Source organism: Podarcis bocagei (assembly GCF_964188305.1).
Source record: "Podarcis bocagei genome assembly, chromosome: 8".
In the NCBI taxonomy this organism is placed as follows: Eukaryota; Metazoa; Chordata; class Lepidosauria; order Squamata; family Lacertidae; genus Podarcis; species Podarcis bocagei.
Genome location: NC_138133.1, coordinates 33,502,241 through 33,521,125, shown reverse-complemented (window position 1 = coordinate 33,521,125; position 18,885 = coordinate 33,502,241). Strand labels below are relative to the sequence as shown.

The 18,885-nt window shown below is 43.0% G+C and overlaps 3 protein-coding genes across 11 annotated transcripts in view; 2 read left to right on the top strand and 1 right to left on the bottom strand.

Moving 5' to 3' along the window:
- RIPOR2 (RHO family interacting cell polarization regulator 2) overlaps positions 1–5,565 on the top strand; it is a 101,993-nt gene extending 96,428 nt beyond the window's left edge. For all 4 annotated transcript variants that reach the window (XM_081205782.1, XM_081205779.1, XM_081205780.1 and 1 more), the window contains 3 exons: positions 1,288–1,371; positions 3,373–3,463; positions 4,841–5,565. In XM_081205782.1, the coding sequence (XP_081061908.1) occupies positions 1,288–1,371; positions 3,373–3,463; positions 4,841–4,941 (276 nt within the window). In that variant the 3' untranslated portion in view covers positions 4,942–5,565. The remainder of the gene's footprint in view (positions 1–1,287; positions 1,372–3,372; positions 3,464–4,840) is intronic.
- A 1,547-nt stretch (positions 5,566–7,112) lies between these two features.
- On the top strand, positions 7,113–8,518 carry ARMH2 (armadillo like helical domain containing 2). Its single transcript, XM_081205842.1, has 2 exons — positions 7,113–7,434; positions 7,759–8,518. Exons 1-2 carry the CDS (start codon positions 7,236–7,238, stop codon positions 8,232–8,234), a joined length of 675 nt encoding a protein of 224 aa, XP_081061968.1. The 5' UTR covers positions 7,113–7,235; the 3' UTR covers positions 8,235–8,518.
- Positions 8,452–18,558, bottom strand: GMNN (geminin DNA replication inhibitor). 6 transcript variants are annotated; one of them, XM_081205836.1, is made up of 7 exons: positions 18,395–18,558; positions 15,889–15,961; positions 12,447–12,560; positions 11,978–12,110; positions 10,402–10,484; positions 10,213–10,323; positions 8,452–8,882 (listed from the first exon to the last, which is right to left on the bottom strand). In XM_081205836.1, exons 2-7 carry the CDS (start codon positions 15,940–15,942, stop codon positions 8,703–8,705), a joined length of 675 nt encoding a protein of 224 aa, XP_081061962.1. In that variant the 5' UTR covers positions 15,943–15,961; positions 18,395–18,558; the 3' UTR covers positions 8,452–8,702. The 6 variants fall into 6 exon arrangements, with proteins under 6 accessions (XP_081061962.1, XP_081061966.1, XP_081061964.1 ...); XM_081205840.1 differs by having other exon boundaries at positions 11,978–12,107; XM_081205838.1 differs by having other exon boundaries at positions 12,447–12,557.
- Positions 18,559–18,885: the final 327 nt, after the last annotated feature.

The window sequence follows — 18,885 nt, the reverse complement described above, 5'->3', positions numbered from 1 at the left end:
TGACATCTGGTGGGAGGGCGTTCCACAGGGAGGGCGCCACTACCGAGAAGGCCCTCTGCCTGGTTCCCTGTAACTTGGCTTCTCGCAGTGAGGGAACCACCAGAAGGCCCTCGGAGCTGGACCTCAGTGTCCTGGTAGAACGATGGGGGTGGAGACGCTCCTTCAGGTATACTGGCTTTGAGAAGGCAGCTGGAGGAGGGGCCTCCAATGTTGCTGAGGACTGGACCACCCTGAGTTAGGAAATGGGGTTGGGACTATAGGACTGTTTAGCCCCAGTTCCAAGCAGCAGCATGTAGAGAAACAGCATCTCTCCCTATATAACCCCAGCTGGGATAGCTCAGTTGGTAGAGCATGAGACTCTTAATCTCAGGGTTGTGGGGTCAAGCCCCACATTGGGCAAGAGCATAGCGCTGACTCCATGGGGCTTGAGGGGGCCCGAGCCCCCTCAAAAATTCGTTTGGGGGGCTCTGCCCCCCAATAATCTCCGGCGCCCCTCCAGCAGAGCGCCATCGCCGCCCCTCCCCCAGCCCAAAATGCACAGGGTCGGGCTGCATGCCTCCTGCCCTCCCTCCCGAGCAAAAGCTCCACCCAATTTCCTTCGGAGCTGATTAATAGGCGCAGCACGCTCTCCCCTATTCGCTCACGAGGAGGCGGTGCCACTTTATTTGCATATTCATGAGCTTATTTATTATTCATGAGCTTTCCCGCCCCGCCCCCCCAATATTTTTTATAAGTCCGCGTCCCTGGGCAAGAGAGACCTTTATTGCAAGGAGTTGGACTTAGATGTCCCGCAGGGTCCCTTCCAACTCTGTGATCCTTTACACCCAGGGAAGCACTGCTTAAGGTATTGCATTGATTCATTGTGAGTTTGGATTAGGGCCCTGGTGTAAAGGTTTTCAGACTCTTTACCTCTGTTTTTGATTTTGGATTGCATTAGTTAGGTGGTGGTTTTGCTATAATTGTTGTTAATCCTAATTTATCTTGGTTTTATAGTTTTGAATTGGAATAAGTAAGCTGCATGCACTTCACATATGCCAATAATTTGGAATGGCCCCTGGAGCACATAATCTGCTTTAGTTTCTCCTTCGGGTGGGGAACCACATGTTGCTGAACTGCAATGCCCTTCATACTTCATCATTGCCCATACTGGGTGGGGCAGAGTTGGAGTCCAACAACATAGGGAGGACTGCTGGTTCTCAATCTTTGCCTTAAGTGCTGCCTTAAGTCTTTCTGTGACATGCAGTTACAGCTTCCTCCTCATTGCCTCCCTCTTTCTCCCCCTCCCAGGCTTTAATTTATTACTGTGAAACCCTTGCACAGCCCAGCCTCCACCTGCAGAAGGCAGCTTGTCTGGCCCTGAAATGCCTCCAGGTAAAGTTTGCCTTCTTTTCTTTCCCAGGCACAACAAAAGGTCAAGCAACAGTAAGGGTTTCAATAGCCCCTCTTGAGCAAACAGTAACAATCAGAGTCTTGTTCTTCTGCATTAGCCATCCTGATATTACTTTGCAAAAGTGAGGATTTTTTAATTTTTTTTGCACAAGTAATTTAGAATCTTGAAGTATCTCCAGGATGAGAAGTGTAAACTGTGCATGAGAGCTCTTGCCCCTTTAGGAGGTGCACAGACTTAACTTATAATCAGAAAACTAATGCTTACGCAGTAGAACAACAACAACAACAACAACAACAACAACAACAACAACAACAACAACAACAACAACAACTATATATGGAGAACACTGGAAAATGGGGAAGGGAGGCTTTGCCACTGCAGTACCACCAAGATCTGCCGTTGCACCTACATTTGGACTAGGATCTGTTTAAATCGCTATCATGTTGTGCTTTTTGTACTTCCAAACAAAACCACCACATAGATTGTAGCACCATTTCAGTTCACCAGAAGTACTGGGGCAGAGCAATTGCACCAGTGATGGTGGGCGGGGTGGGGGTGGGGGGCAGATCCACTGCTATTTCCCAAGCCCTGCTGGGTCATGGCAGCCAGGGCAGAAAGTGATGGCGGTGGTGGGAAACCAGTTGTTTTTCCTCCTCTTCCACTGCCTACATAACTGCTGGCCTAGCTTCCAGCTCTGTTTGGGAAGGGGTTGTTGGAAGAATGAAAAAGCTGAGTATCCTGAGGCAGTGGCGGAGCTGAGTGCTCCGGCACCCAGAGCAGCACACATCCCATGCACCCGGGGGCGAGGACGATCCTCCCAAGGGGCAGGGTGATCTGCCCACGGGGCCGATTGGTGCAGCTGCACGATCCTCCCCGGGGGCTGATCTCAGCACGGGGCTGCGCTGAACATTAACTCCTTCAGGCTGAAGGGGGTGACATTCAGCGCCCCCCAAGCCTACAGCGAGCCGGGGGAAGGGGGAGAGCCACAGCAGCTGCTTTGCCACTTGCCACTTGCTGGGCTTGGGGGAGTAGTGCCAAATGTCACCCCCCCCTTCAGGATGACACCTAGGGTGACCCACACACCCCACACACCCCTTCCTACACCCCTGTTCTGAGGTTCCTCAGCTCCCCCCCCAATATGCTCCAAACACTCCCCATTTTGGGCCTCACTATTGTTGGAGCACTACCTACAGGATATCCGAGACTATAGCATTGCACCCTAAACTTCGCTTAACCTGTGGGTGCATTGCCTAATCTCAGGGAAGACAGAATTAAGAGCAAGTCATGAAATGACCAAAAAACCCCATAGATATTTGCCTGTGTACACCCAAACCAGCTGTAGAATGCCATTGTAATACAGAATTAACTAAAGATTTTTAGTAATAACCTTTTAGTTATGACAAATGTGGCTCTTGTAGCATAGTGGTAGTTTAGTAGTAATAAATCTATCGTTGTGAATAATAGTCATTTTAAGAGCTTTTGTTCATAATGCAATAAAGTACATTAGACAGTAAGACAAAAGTTAACAAAGCTTGTGAAAGAGAACCTAGGACCTGCAACAGCATTTCCTGCAGGGATCCAGCTGACGTGAGCTGTTTATCTTTTCCTTGACTGTTTTGTGCATCTTCAGTTTCATGCCACAAGCGCTACCAAAATGTATCAGGTGTCTCCCAATGGAGGGAGCAGATCCACACGATATTTCATTTTGCATGTGGCTCTGCTGTCCCCACTGAAATTACGTAGTGAGGAAAGTCATATGTGGATAAAAGCCCTCCTCTGTTGCACTCTGTGGGTGCATCACAGACAACACATGTGGGATTCTGGATTTGAGCTCTGGGCTTCTGCAGAGAAATAGCAAACTCCAGATGAGTTCATAAAATGTTTCACACAGATTTGAACAACTGGACAGAGAATCAGTGATTATCATAAACCATTTGGAACGAGAATAGAAAATAATTAACTTGTTTATGTTTTTGGTATAGGCAACTGAAAGTATTAAAATGCTAGTCACGCTTTGCCAGTCTGACAATGAAGAGATCAGGAAGATAGCCTCTGAAACCCTTCTTTCTCTTGGTAGGTTGACTTATGCCATTCCACTATTAAATAAATAAGACAGTAAAAGCAAACTGATTAAAAAATGGGACAAAAGCAGAGAGTGGGGTGTGGGTAATAGAAGAGCAATGACAAAGAGAAACTAGGAAGCACTAGCACAGCACTGGTGAGTCCCAAACGCCATAACATCTGAATCAGGAGAGGCAGTGCAAGCCCTCAGTCAGTGGCTGGATGCAATGGTGGGCTGGACTGTGGTCAATGAACTCAGCTTGGACCCTAGGAAGACAGGGGTGGGTGGCTGGCTCCTACGTGCGGGAGATAGATCTGTCACCTGTTCTAATTGCTGTTGCACTCCCTCTGAAGGAGCAAGTCTGCAGTCCTCTGTGGCTAGGGGTGCTTTCTACAAGCTCTGGCTACTATGCCAGCTGTTACTGTTCCTGGACCACAGTAGCTTAACCGCAGTGACCCACACATTGGTAACATCAAGACTTGATTACTGTAGCACACTTTATGTGGGGCCACTCTTGTATCTGGTTCAGGAGTTGTAGCTGGTGCAGAACACAGCAGCCAAACAGCTCACAGGAGCAAGTTACTGGCAATGTGTTTACTCCTCTGCTGAGATATCAATTTGCTGGTTGCCAATTTGCTTCTGAGCCAACTTCTTTTGCTAATTCTCAAAGCCCCCTTAAGATCCCTTATGCTCCATCTAATCACCGAGATCCTTTGATGGGGCACTTCTTCCACACCCAAGGTTTGGTCAGCCTTTATTAGGGATTGAGCCTTTATTGTGGCAGGCTCTGCCCTGCAGAACTCCCTGCGGTAGAGCTTCAGCAGGAATTATTCCTGCCCTTCCTTTAGGCATCTCCTAAAAGCAGTGCTGTTCAGACAGGCCTTTGCAATGCAAATTTTTTCCCCAACCAACATTTATTGCTTTTTTAATAGACGCTTTTGTTGCTCCTGCTGTTTTGTATGGTATATACCTCTTTGTTGGGGTCTGCAAAAGTGGAACTTTACAAATATTTAAATCCATAAATTTGCAGCCACTGAACAGCACCTAACCTTCCCTTAATGCAGTGGTTCTCAAAGGGTGTAGCAGGAAAGAATGGCAAGCATGACAGGAGATTCAAGGACAATCAGTATACTGTTTTGGGAATAATTCATGTTCTTACGTATCTGCATTGTTTTATATTTTCTGGATGTCCCATGATCATGTTATAAAGTAGTTCTGTTCTATGTTATAAATCAACCACTGCTAGTTGTTTCTTTTTGTTTTCCAATGTATTTATCACTTTTTAAAAAGTTGGTGTGGCACAAGCATATTTTTATTCTGAAAGTGTAGCCTGGAGAACCTCTGAGTTCATGTGACATTTGCCTTGCTTCTCATTTTTCTCTGCTCAGGAGAAGATGGACGGTTGGCATATGAGCAGCTAGATAAATTCCCTCGTGAATTTGTTAAGGTTGGTGTACGACGTGGGACTGAGGTAGCCACAGCCTTTTAAGAGTTTAATCTGCATATTAACACAACAGCTTCAGAGGCTGGTCTTCTTTAACCACAACGGTGCTGTAGCTGAACTGCAAGAAGATTCACAGGTGTTCGAAGAAGAAGAAGAATGAATTTGAGGGCTCTTACTAGCTTCGCTCTGTAACTTATAATGAAAACAGTGATTTGTCAAAGATTGCATTGCTTTGCTTTTGAGTGAAACTAGGTCACTGCCATACAGTCAGCCTCGGCAAATACAACAGATGTTTTGTAATCATAAATGAGGCATTTTAAATTGTATATGGTGGGTTTTCTGTGAATACAATTGCATCAGTTTAAAACTTTGTGATGCTTCCTCTAAATCGGTGGAAAGGAAAAAGCAAACTGAGTAGGACTTTTAACAGCAGTTATGACTCCCATCTGTGCTGTGCCTCAGTTGCCTTCAAGTATCTCCTGCCTTGTTTTTGTTATCAGTAGCACCATTTAGTATGAACAATCTTCAGATGACGGGCCTGACTCTGGAAACAGCAGGATGCAAACTCCAGGTTTCAGTAATTCTGACTCATTTCTTATTTCCATTCTTGCTCTTTTCTGGCTTCCAGTAATGACCTCTAATAAATCCCAAATGATTTTTTTAAATAAATAAACCCAAACAAACATTCTCAAGCAATCGTGCAGGTTGTATAAAACAAATAGGTGTTTTCCTTTTTTCCAGAAAGGGCATATGGCCACATTATACTTTTACATGAAAACACCAAGATTTAATCTTCCTTTCCCCTTCCTTGACATTTCAAAAAAGAATGAGGTTTTGTGCATTTATAGCTGGGAGCTACAATGATTTCAATGTAAAAGAGAACAAGTGGTGGAGATCTCTGGGACTACGGTACTTCAAATTGAGTCGTTCACACACACACTATCTGCAACAATCAAGGTGACAGAAAGCATGCTATGATGCTAGTTTTCTTAGAAGTAAATCCCAGTGTGCAATGGTGGTTACTCCCAAGTTAGTATGCATGGATTGTAACTTGAAGGTATTTTATTGAAGCCCTCATCAGACAACAAAAAGAGCTCATAGCTCTTCAACCATTGGGCACTCCTCCTTGGAGACATACAGATTGTGAAGTGCTGGTTGTTGGTTTTTTTAAAATAAATTTAACAGAAGTCTTTCCCCCCTTTTTTGCCAAAATGCATTGGCAAGCCAGTATTCTTAATTGTTAATGTTGTAACACTGTATATACCTGTATATTATAAATTATAAATATTCTGATTAAAAGCTGTACAGTCACTCAAAGGTTTTACTGAAGGGGAAAAGTCTCTTTTATGAAATGTGAAATAAGTAATTGTGCTCTGGTTTTACAGCACATTGCTGCCACAAGCCTACAGTCTTTCATTGTCGTCTTTTGTATTGATTTTTGGCTTACATTTGCCTTCTAGGTTTGTGGTATTTGTACTTCTCATATATACGGCTCCTGTTTAAGTTATAATAAAGATTATTTTTGAAATACTAAATAGCATTGTTTTTACTTTGGTTGACTTATTTCTTCCACCAGTGCTAGACCTGGACTTCCAACTTGATCAAGATGGTAGTTCTGAGAGAAAAACAGCAAGTAACCTCAAATGACAATATGTCCAGGTATCCCGTACACTGCCACCCCAGCTTTGTTTGCCTATAATTATGTCAGAAGAGTTGGCAGAAAACATGTTTCAGCACTAGGGAGAAAGCACTGCAAAACTGCCTTCCTTCTCTTTTGAGTTTTTAAAGCTACAGCAAAGATCTGCAAGTACACCTGGAAGTCTGAGTGGGCTGCCTGCAGACAGTTGCTGAATTACCTCCAGGAAACTCTGGAGAGCAACTAGTCCTTCTGCAAGTTTGTTGGGAAGATGGTAGTAGAGGTGGTGTTTGGATTTGCCAGCCTCCACCGCTGGACAGGTAAGGGAAAATAGCTCTATCTGTAAGAAGGCATGATCAACAATAAAGTATTGGTTGTGGAGGGAAACAAGTTTCTTTACAGAGATAATTTAGACCCATGGGGCAGAAGGATAAATCTCACTTTTTAAAAAATGTGAAAATATAACTTATTGGCTTAACCCACCACCAACCGCAGGATAGGATAGCTAAGAATCTACGCAAGTATGACATCATACTATCTCCGTTTTCCATTCTATTTACTGCACTCATTGCCTAGTTACCAGCTGTGTGGGCTTGCGAGTCAAATGTGAATCAATACTTCAGTGTCCCAACACTTCCCTGTGGGTAGAGTGAAATACAGCTTTAGAAATACATTTTTTTCCTGAAACCAGTCTTCAGGCAATATGGGAAGCAAGTTTAGCAAAATAGCAGCCTGGTATAACAAGCATATCAAGCATGAGAGGGAACCCGCAATCAAGCTCATAGACCCTGTCTTTCACCACCATAAAATCAAAACCTATGGCATTGAGCTGAGAGATCCAGAGCTGCCCCTGGAGGACAGAGCCACGGCTGCATTATATATTGGACTTCTAACTTACACAGGTATGCATGTAAATAGACAACAGCTGCCAGTTTGAGAAAAGTGTATTGTCCAACTAAGTTATAGTTGGGTTAGGCCCATTAAAATGAAGAGACCAAAGTTAATTGTGTCCTAGTCCAAGTAGAAACAACACTAGATATGACTGAGTAAATGTGCAGTAAGATTGTAAGTATGTTTAATAGCTCAAGTGTCAGGATTCAAGGGACTCCATCTCATGGCTAGGAAATCTCTCAATTTACATTAGCCATTAAAAACGGACAAATATTCAGGCATAGCAGTGTTCCAGCATATTAGTGAAATAATCAGTAACATGTCTTCCTTTACAGGTGGTGTCAATGCTGCTTTGCTTGCATCAGAATACATTCAGGATATGATTAATATTTTGCTTATGCCAGACACTTCTGGGGAAGTGAGGACCTATGTATTAAAAGGGTTGTGTGGCATTTGCTACCTAAGCTACTTAAACCAGAATGAAGCCAAAGACAGACATCTTATGGAAATTCTCCTTGCTTATCTGGATGAAGATGAAGACCCTGAAGATGACGACCCTCTAGATATAATCACTATGAAGCTCTGGGTTTGCTACCTTATGACTGTTGTCTGCTGTAACAACATCCCTTATCTCAGGTTATTTAATGAAGTGGGTGGCCAAAAGCTACGTAAAAGTCTGGAGTCCCTGTCTAAGTTGGAATGGTTTAGCTGGCCGCAAAACTATGCCAAGTTAATGCTAGCGCTTCTAGCCTACCAAGAACAGATAAAAGAATCACTAACAGGTAGAGCTAAGAAATCCAGCTTACAATAAAAGTGCCAGGTGATAAATGGTGTTTGGGGAAGTATCCAGAAATACTAAGTAAATTATTGGTTGGGGCTGACGTATAGCATACATATGTACTACACTTCTGTTCTCAAAGGTTTAAAGGGGGTGGGTGGGAACTATTATTGTGTGTCCATTACCTCTTACATAGCTCGCTTAGACTTGCAATATATGTTCTAAAGTACAGCATTTTACAACTGTGTAATATCTGTGCAGAGTAGTTTATTTGGCAGTTCCACATACATGAATAAAAAACTATTTACAAATTGAAATACATAGTATTTCCATTTAATCAAGTAACCAGATGAAGTCTAACACTTCCATTACACTTCCACCGCTGCAAAACACACCCTTTGAAATTTCAAGTGAATCTTTAGATTTCAAAGGATTCTACTCTTCCCCACCCCATACATGACACACGGGCAGTTCATTTTCCCTTTCAGAGGCCCAATACTTTCAGAGATTACTTGTTTCATTTGTCAGCAGATCTGTAGAATTCCTCGAGAGCTGTGAAGGTTCCCCTTCAGTTTCTCCATCTAAATCCTCCTCAGTAGAATCACTTTCCTCATATGCAATTTCTTCCAGGTCTAGATTTTTCAGTGTCTCTAGACTTTCTGGTGCCTGTCCAGTTAGTCGCTAGAGAGGTATGATGAGACATTAGTGATACTGTCAGAACAGTGGTAGAATTTAGCTTTTGAAGCCAAGTAATATATTATACAGCAGTTAACTTTTTTAGAGATATTACACCAGAACTACATGCTTTATACAACAATTTGCAAAGCACCTTGCACATTCTCCTAATAACATTCTCTTACATGGCGGTAAGAATTATTATCTTACTTCAAATCGTGGGGGGTGGGAGGGAAGGGAGAATAATGCAGAGGCAAGATGTGAATGACTGACATAAAATACAGGATTCTGTGCTGTTAAGGCCTGGTTGAGATGAAGTAAAAAAAGTTCACATTGTCTCAACCAGGTCTAAGAGTCACAGAATCCTGCATTATTATTTTTTTGGATATACAACTTTAACCTGCAGAGAAGTGTACAGTATATTCAATTTTGACTTTATAGTCACTTTCTCTAGAGACTACCTCAGAAAATAATTTTGAGGCAAGGCTGGGAGAGTCCTAGCACATGACCTCCAAACTTCAGATTAGACAAGATCTCTGCAAAGCACAGACCCCAACACTGAGGTTACTTGTGTACAAGCTACAAGTATCAGTTGTTAGGTTATCAGGTGAAATATGTGACCTAAAAACTGGTGCCTACATTTAAAAAGGGGAAAGCTAAGTAGAGCACAATACAATTCACATTTGACATTTTGCTTTTATATCAACACCAGATTAGACTTCTTACACAAGATGGCAAAGCACTTTGAACCACTGTTTATCAGAAGCATCTTCTCCAAGAGATATTTTATAAGCATAATGTTATAACAACGGTGAAAAAAGCACAAGCCAAGAAAAGGATTCATGTTCCAAGATATCCTGCTTTTAGACTTTAGATCAGGATGCACAAGATTAGGCCTGGGGGCCGGATGCGGCCCAATTGCCTGCTTAATCTGACCCACAGATGGTCTGGGAATCAGCATGTTTTTACATGAGTAGAATGTGTGTTTTTATTTAAAATGCATCTCTGGGTTATTTGTGGGGCATAGGAATTTGTTCATTTCCCCCCCAAAAAATATAGTCCGGCCCACCACATGGTCTGAGGGATGGTGGACCGGCCTACAGCTGAAAAAGGTTGCTGACCCCTGCACAAGATCTTTGTGAGATTGATCAAAATAACACATTTTGTCTGGGTTTATCAACAGCACACTTGAGCATATGTTCCACCACCCACATTTGTTCATCATTTACTCTGTTTTTGCAAAGTAGCCCCGATAATAGATGGTAACAATCCCTTGTGCAAGATTAGACAAGATGCAGAATACAGTTTGAGAATATTGCTGTAGCTTCTAGCTTACCTCAATCATATTTGCCATATATTGTACATGGCTGGCTAGCTCTGCAAGCTCTTCATTTTCTTCTTTTAGACGAGCAATTTCACCATCTTTTAATTCAATTTCCTTATGGAGCTGGGGGGAAAGCAGACAGAGTTTAAGCATCAATGGTAGTGAAAAGCTGATACTTTTGCTCATACTACATAAAATTACCTTTTCATTTTCTTGCAACACCTCATACAGAGCTTTCCTCCTCTCCTCAGCCAATTCCTTCCAATACCGAGATGAAGGATTGCCTGCAAAGAAATTAAGGATTTTAAAGTCCCCATGTGCACATCATAGAAAACCACTGTTAATGGTTTACAGTGAACATGCAGGCAGGTTCTGCTTGCTCCTCCTAGTGTGAGCGATAAGCCATGATCCTTGGTTTTTGCATTCTGTCTGAACCAGAGTTTATGCTTTATTTGCTCAAATCAACCACAAATGGCCAGAGCAAATGTTGGCTTTACAATGTAGTTTGTTTGGAATGAAAAATTGCAACCCCCAGTTCAGACATAATGCCTTCTAAGCCAAGGATCATCACTGATTGCTCCCACTGTGAGGAGCAAAGTAGGAGCCACCTGTACATTAATGACAAGCCATTAGCTATAGCTTACTGTGGCATACAAGTGCAACAACAAAGCTGGTGGATCATGCTTTGCATGCACATGGTTGAAGGGTCAATCCTTGGAATCTCCAGGTAGGGCTTGAAGCACAGGGAAACTGCTGCCAGTTAGTGGAACTTGATGGAACAATATAGAACATGATGGACCAATGGCCTGACTCAGGCAGCTTCCTATGTTCCCAGGACTGCAAACTATGGTATTCAAAATTTGATTTCTGGGACTCCCTTCCCATACTTTTGACTCAAGTCTTATTACTATTAAGAAAATATATAGCCAACTTTTCCACTGCAGAAACACTCAAGCAGCTTACAGTTACTAAAACCATCCACACACAAAAAATACAGCATTAAAGCAGACAGGAACAGCAAATCATGACTTAAACATAAGAATTGCTGCTGATCAAGCTGCTTATCTCCATGCTTCCTTTTGATTAGACTAAGCCTGCTCAACTAGCTAAGAGTATTGGGGGGCCCCAATACATGATGTGTCAAGTCAAATGCCATCTGCAAAGGCAGTGTGGCACTATTACTAAGTGAACCTTCATTTCAATACAGTGCAGCAGTTAAGTGCGTTCCATATTCTGCCAAACTCGCCCAAGTTTATCAAAGCAGAAACAAAAACCTATGCATGCAAGAATGTGCATTTGAGCAACCACACTGAGAAGTGTGTACCATACTATTTTCTGTAGGTTCACACTTGCTTATCACTGGCAAAGTATCGAGAGGGAAAGAAAGCAGCAGAGGAGAGGAACAGAAGCAGAAAATGTTTTGCCCTATTTTCATCCCCTTTTTAGTCTATTTGACCCAACTAGTCCATTTTGTTCATATTTACCATATGTTACACAGTTTCAGCACAGCAACGCAAAAGGATACCAGACAAATTCATAAAGGATAAAACCTGTCAATGGCTACTAGTCAAGTTGCATATATGTTACCCTCCAGATTCAGAGACAGAATACTTCTAAATACCAGTTGGAAAAGCCATTGCCTTCATGCAAGACTAGATAGATCTTGAGTCATATCCAGCAGAGCTCTTTCACCAAGACAATTCATGTCTACATATACCTTCCAGCTCAGCACTTATTAGAAGATTGTCACTGCTTTTTTTCTTAAGAAGCAACTTACCTTTTACTGTAAGATCGGAAGCCTGAACTCCTCTTACAGTTCTATATTCTGTTTCAACAGCAACTTCCGGTTTGGAAGCCTTTGAGGTAAGCTGATCACTCCAAAGTTTCCTCTTGATTGAAGATTTGGCCTGCTGAGAGTTTTATTAGTTGAGAATTCCAAGCAGGCATGTCTTAACAAGCCATTCTACCCACCTACTCAGTTAACCGTAAAACTATATTCCCACTTGTCATCTGGAACAAAGTTTTAGGGATTCAGTGACTGAAGATGGATCTTCAGGTGCATTCAACATAGCATTCAAACCCATTGGTACATGCAAGCCTATATACTGTGTAGACTAGCAATCTAATTGTATATTATCAATGAAAATTAACAGAACAGGCAAATTTCAGCTTAACTGTCAGCTCACTTAAGCTTTCTAGCTTCCAAAAATATATTGCTAAGATTGCATTCCAGCAGCAGTACATACCTCCTTTGCCCTTCCAACAAGACAACCTGTAATAGATGGCTGTATCATCTTAAGGGTCTGTCTTTGTGATGTGCAACTTTTATTGCTTGTAGAACTATTGCTTGTAGAAGTCTGCTTTGAAAAGAACACATTCAATTAATCTACTTCACCTAGGATTGAAGGTTGTCAATTCAAAATTTTCAAGAAAGCTTGTATTGACATTTAAGGGTTACATACATTTCAGTTACATGCAGTAAATCAGGTCATCTTTATACAGAAACTGGATCTCACATGATATTAAACACAAGTTTTGCATCTTAAATACTGGCTTTTGAACTCTGTCTTAACTGCAGGCCTGAATTTCTGCTTAATCTCATTTAACCAATAAGGAGTATTGAGAGCACCTGAGACACACACATTTTTACATGACAAAAAAATTACTTGAGTGCACATTTCCTTTGATTTGTGCTGGGTGCCTAGTTGCTTTGCCTGAGACATAACACACTGATCCAGCCAGGGTATTGTTTTGGAGGAACAGAATGTCTATCACCTTCCTTGTCATATGTAAATACCTATTTCCTGCTAGTTCTTTTTTTAAAAAAAATATGTTACACTGCCACCATGAGATAGCAAACAATGGTAGATAATCAAACAAGGATAGCAGGAACATAATGTCATACTAGCGTGAGAAAGTTAGCGATTCACACTGTACTTCACATGGCAAGAGCTCACCTTTCCCACGGTAAAGTTTCTACTGCCAATTAGCTTTACTATTGAACTAAAAGGACAAGTGCCAGGTACTCTGGGAACCAGCACTGTGCTACACTTCAAATAATACTGCTGTTGAAGTAGCCAATGAATATTTCTGACAACTGCAGCCTATCACTTGCTTGGATTAACCTATTACTTTTAATATTTTATGTTTAACGAGGTAGTGCCTTCTGAACAGCAAAACCAGACAGCAAGTACAAATTTAACTATGGAGGTTGGCAAAGTGGAGGGAGGGGGAGAGAAGTGAGCAGCAGGGTCAAGAACAGATGGGTGCGAAGCCAACATCCCAACAATCCCCTTTATCGCTACACAGTTTAGATTCCCTCTTCAGTTTCCTTTATTCTACCAAAATGAGCAGCATCACTCTTCGGTAAGAATCCACAAATTAGCTTGCTGTGGAAACCATGATGAGTATTCCTCCCACTTTAGCAATTACGACCTTAAGTGCAGCAGAACATGCCTTCCTGGGCCAAAATATGATCCAAACACCTTTATAGTGAAGGGTGACAAGGACAAGCTAGAAGATGGGTGCAAGGTAGGCGATTTACACCTACATTGTGCTTTAAAGATGCTACAAGCACCTCCTTGGCCTCCTATGAGAGAATAGGTCTCATCTCTGACATGCCAATCTGTCTTGTATCAAGCTACACCCCGTGTCTAGACTGACTAGCAGCACCTCCACACCATTTCAAAGAGCAAGCTTTTCCAGCCCTACCTGGAATCAAGTCTGGGACCTTCTGCATGCAAATCTTACGATTTACCACAGCTATAGCCCCTCCAAGCATGTGAAGGGGATGAGCAAATCAACCACCTGTGTATTGCAACTTTGACCTGGTTACAAGGAACATAGGAGCGTCTCCACCCCCATCGTTCTACCCGGACACTGAGGTCCAGCAGTTTCACTGCGAGAAACCAAGTTACAGGGAACCAGGCAGAGGGCCTTCTCGGTAGTGGCGCCTTCCCTGTGGAACGCCCTCCCACCAGATGTCAAAGAGAACAACAACTACCAGACTTTTAGAAGACATCTGAAGGCAGCCCTGTTTAAGGAAGCTTTTAATGTTATAGTATATAATATTATAGTATTTTAATATTTTTTTGGAAGCCGCCCAGAATTATTATTATTATTATTGGGAATGGGTCCTCTTTGTTGGCTTGGCTGCCAAGAAATATGCCTTGTAGAACTGAAAGCACAGAACATCCATCACTCAAAGGGCATAGGATCTTTGCACACAACTATGAGCAGATCACATTTTAAGACACTACGACAGAGGTTTTCAAGCTTTTTGAGTCCACGGTTCCCTTGACCAAACTCATTCTTTCTTCCTTGACCAAATACATTCTTTCTGCGGCACCCTTGTGGGGCTCAGGAGCCTAGTTACATCATCCCTTGCCTACAGAGCTGGCAGCCTCTCATGCTTTCTCAAACACCCTCCCTTGTGGAATGCTCCCTCAGCCTCCTCTCCTCTCTCATTGGGAGTCCTCTGGGCAGCTTCTGCAGCTGCTCCTAGCCAGCCCCAGAGGCACCATTAGCTTGGGGAGCTTGTAGCCAGGGCTGCTGCAACAAACAGCTATGCAAGCCTTTAGGAGGCAGAGATGTGAGGGCATCAGAGAAGGAGGGGAAGGGAAGAGGGACAGAGGCCAGTGTTGCTCATGGCACCCTTGACCATCATTTAAGGCAACCAACGGTGCCACAGCACATTGATTGAAAATCACTGCTCTAGGGCAAGACACACATAATGTCTGTACACGTTTAAGTACTGGCCAAGACATATTATCCAAAACATCTGAATAGCACCTAATTATTATTAACAGGTGCTTCCTCTCTTACCGTATTTTCATACCGTTCACTCTCCAATTAAACAAAAACAGTATTATGAATGCAACATTTTATAGCTTCTGCCATAGAATCCTTCAAATCCCTTGGCAAGGCTACCACCATTACTGTACAGTGGTACATCTGTTTAAGAACAGTCCGGTTTAAGAATGATTCGGTCTACAAACTCTGCAAAACCGGACATAGTGTCCTGGTTTGAGAATGTTACCTCGGTCTAAGAACGGAATCCGAATGGTGGAAGGGCACCACCGGCGGGAGGCCTCATTAGGGAAAGCACGCCTCTGTTTAAGAATGGACTTTCGGAACAGATTAAGTTCATAAACCGAGGTACACTGTACATCAAACTTCCTTGTTATAACTCAATTAGGTTCAGTCTCATATGTAAAACACAAATCCTGGTGACAATAAGCAAGGCAGTAGCATAGACTGTAGTGCTGCAGAGGTATCTGTGGTTGGTTCTAGGCCAGGCTTCCTCAACCTCAGCCCTCCAGATGTTTTTGGCCTACAATTCCCATGATCCCTAGCTAGCAGGACCAGTGGTCAGGGATGATGGGAATTGTAGTCTCAAAACATCTGGAGGGCCGAGGTTGGGGAAGCCTGTTCTCAGCAATATTTGATCTATACAGTTCTGAAGACAATTCTGAATACATATTGCAAGTAACATATGATAAGGGCTCCTATGCTGTAGGAATCATGTGATTAGTTTGAAGCCAGTTATGCACTAAACCAATTGAACAGATCTTCAGTCTTGGTCTATTTATAAAAAGAAGTACAAGCTTCGTATCTATGAACTCTATGAAAATAGTGCTGTATACACATCACCTCTTGTCATTACACCTTGGCAAGTATCAATATTACCTTTGGAGCAAGGGGCTTCTCAACATCCAGTTTCTGTTTCATCCTAGAATTCATTGTCTGCTTTCAAGTAGTCCTATATGGGCATAAAATGTACAAGCAGCACATTAAAGTAAGCAGGGATGTCCAGTGCAGCCACAAATCAAAAGAGTTCATACATTAGGTCTGGATGGTTCTCTCCCAATTCCTGAAAGCAGTTTCAAACCTCCGTTTAACTCTGGGTTTAAAAGCCATAAAGCAAACTGAGCTTACAATCATCTGCATAGCCCTCAGAGGTATGGTTCACTAACAGCAGTTTTCATCTACCAAGCGAATATCAGAAGAGATATTTTTTCCTAACTTTGAAGTTCACCTTAACACCTTATAACTTCCAGTCATAATAGCAGGACCAGCAATTTCAATATCACAAGCGGCTACTCCATATGACTAAACTGAGGCATGGGAGAAAAGGAAAGCAGGGACACCATATTTCCATTCCAGCTGATTGTTATAATGCTAGAATGATTAATCTGAGCTAAGAAATGTGTCCTTATGATAGCCCTGTGATGCCTCAGCTTTACATGGCAAAGGTTTTATTGGTTATATTTTGAAAAATGCACATGCATAAATCTCACAGTTTAGCCGACCACATTTCTGAGTCGGAAGGCAATGAGTATTAAGACTCTTTTGTGTTACAGCATAACCCTGAGCCTGTATTATCACCAACTGGGACCATCTTTTTTACAATGTCAAAATAGCAAACTTGTATGTGTTAAACATGGGCAAAGTGCTAGAACTGTCCTATGGAAAGGACCTCTAAACATTCCATAAGTAGCAAAGCTGGTCCATTATTCAAAGATCTTATGTTCTAACTACAGTGATTTTACGTGTCTCCATTTCGTTTAGCATTTCAATGTTCCAAAGCACTAAAGACAAATTGCAATTGTGATTACAGAGTTTTATTCCTATGCTATCCTCTTCCACTTTATTTACCACTACTGGTTTCATATGCACAATCTCCACTGCACCTGCAGGAATAAGAAGGCAAACTAACAGTAAAGGATGGTTAAAACATAGCAAGTAATAGTTTATCTTCAATAAATGCTCTCAAATGTGCACCTTAAATGTTATTTTATCCTCTAAAAGAGAGAAGGCAATAGACAATTCTGACCTGGCCACAACCTAATTCAACTTTTAATATTGCAGTTAAATCCCTGAAGAGCCTTGAAAGCTGTAAAAGGTACCCCTGCAAGAATAAAGGCAATTTCTAATCACACCCAAACAGCACATATTCCTTCCTTCTGAAGCTAATATAGTGGTACCTCGGTTTACAAACTTAATCCCTTCCTGAAGTCCGTTCTTAAACCGAATCTGTTCTTAAACATTTATCAGTAGTAGTTTATGTGGCTGTCAGTTTGTGAAAATATCCAGAGCACTTGGAATATGGGTTTTTTAAGTGAGGGCTAGGTAAGTGCTGCATTTGGTACCAAGACCACTATTCTTATAATAGGAAATAACTCAGGAAAGAGTTAAAGCAGCCCACATACAGTTAAGCATCTGTAGCTTTCCCCTCAGACATGGAAAGCCTGCAATATCATATGCAGCTGTAGATCTTTTTTTAAAAAATATCAAGTAGTCCTTGCCAAACCCATGAAAAGATAACCTGTGTGCCTTTCGCAGCCACACCAGATTCCTTTCAGCAGGAGCTCGGCCTGTTCTGAAGGGTAGCTCCAAAAAGGAAATGTGCATGTTCACTCTGTGTATGTCAATGAATACTGAGGGCCTCTGGCTGTGCTCCCTCACCAAAAGCAAGGATCTTGCCTTTTCCTGTAAGACCCCTTGCCTTTTCCTGTAAGACCTATTACGGTCCTTAAGAGTCGTCAACAGGCACACCTCAGCTATCTGCCTATCTCCCATTCCCACCACCCTTCTGAGTAATACCCCTCCCCACCTTCTCACTATATAGAAGGATCTGGCAACTTCTGTTTCAGTGTATCTAAAGAAGTGTGCATGCACACGAAAGCTCATACCAAGAACTAACTTAGTTGGTCTTTAAGGTGCTACTGGAAGGAATTTTTTATTTTGACAAAAGCAAGGAAAAGGTCTTCCACGTGGAAGGGCGCAAACTTCCAAACTGCCCCCAAAGTTGCATTGCTGAACTTGGGGTCCCTTCTCGTTTCAAACAAGTATGTGGGGAAACTCCTTCACGTGTCGAGTCGGGTCAAAGATGCAGGCGAGGTTCTCAAACGATAATAACCAAGCGCAAGCCACAGCACCACGAGCACTAGCCCCTCTTTGAAGAACGGGGCGGGGGGAGCCAGAAGAGGGGAGCCTTCCCTGCTTTAGAAATGGCTGACATCACCATATACTTAAAGTACCTTCACTCCATCGTCACCACAACCTGGGAACTGTAGTTCAACCCCCGAGCTACAACTCCCACCACCCTTCACGAGCTACAATTCCCAGCGTCTGTGGAGGGGTGCGTGTGTGTGGCCCCTCAGGATAACGACCCTCTCGCCCCTGAACTCACCCGCCTCGATGCTCGCTCAGCTGCCCGCGCGACCAAGACTCCCGGCGGCCACCGCTGCCCGCCTTTTTTTTCCTCGCACGTTAATCCCGCGCGCTCGCTTGAACAAGGAAAAGCCTTTCTCTCTTGCGCGCGCGCAGCCGTAAAAATATATCGCGGCGTCGGGTGGGCGGGCGAGCGTCGTTGCGTCAGGCGGGCTCTCCGCCTGTACCCTGTCCTCCGGCGAACAGTTTCTAGCCAATCACGTTTGGGGGGTTGGGGAAAGCCGTAACCAATGGTTGCTTCCGGCGTTTCCTTTGAGCCGCCCCACCACCCGCGCGCGTTAGCAGCATAACAAGCTGTTGGGAGGAGCTTTGGGGTTGGGAGTTTTTTTTTTAAAGGGGGGGGGGGCAGTTGGAGGCTGTCTAAGGCGGAGCAAAGGAGAGCGTCGCTTATAGCCACAAACCTAAACTGAGTGCTGAGTTTAGTGGGGCTTACTCCTGAGTAAAAGAAGT

What these genes read in the sequence shown, in the direction of transcription:
- GMNN (XM_081205836.1), bottom strand. Translation starts at nt 15,942, where the DNA reads ATGAATTCTAGGATGAAACAGAAACTGGATGTTGAGAAGCCCCTTGCT. An exon ending in AGAAGCCCCTTGCTCCAAAG is followed by an intron (nt 12,561 to 15,888) that starts GTAATATTGATA and finishes TTCTTTTCAAAG; the next exon opens with CAGACTTCTACAAGCAATAG. An exon ending in TGTTGCAAGAAAATGAAAAG is followed by an intron (nt 10,324 to 10,401) that starts GTAATTTTATGT and finishes CTTTCCCCCCAG; the next exon opens with CTCCATAAGGAAATTGAATT.
- ARMH2 (XM_081205842.1), top strand. Translation starts at nt 7,236, where the DNA reads ATGGGAAGCAAGTTTAGCAAAATAGCAGCCTGGTATAACAAGCATATC. An exon ending in TGGACTTCTAACTTACACAG is followed by an intron (nt 7,435 to 7,758) that starts GTATGCATGTAA and finishes CTTCCTTTACAG; the next exon opens with GTGGTGTCAATGCTGCTTTG.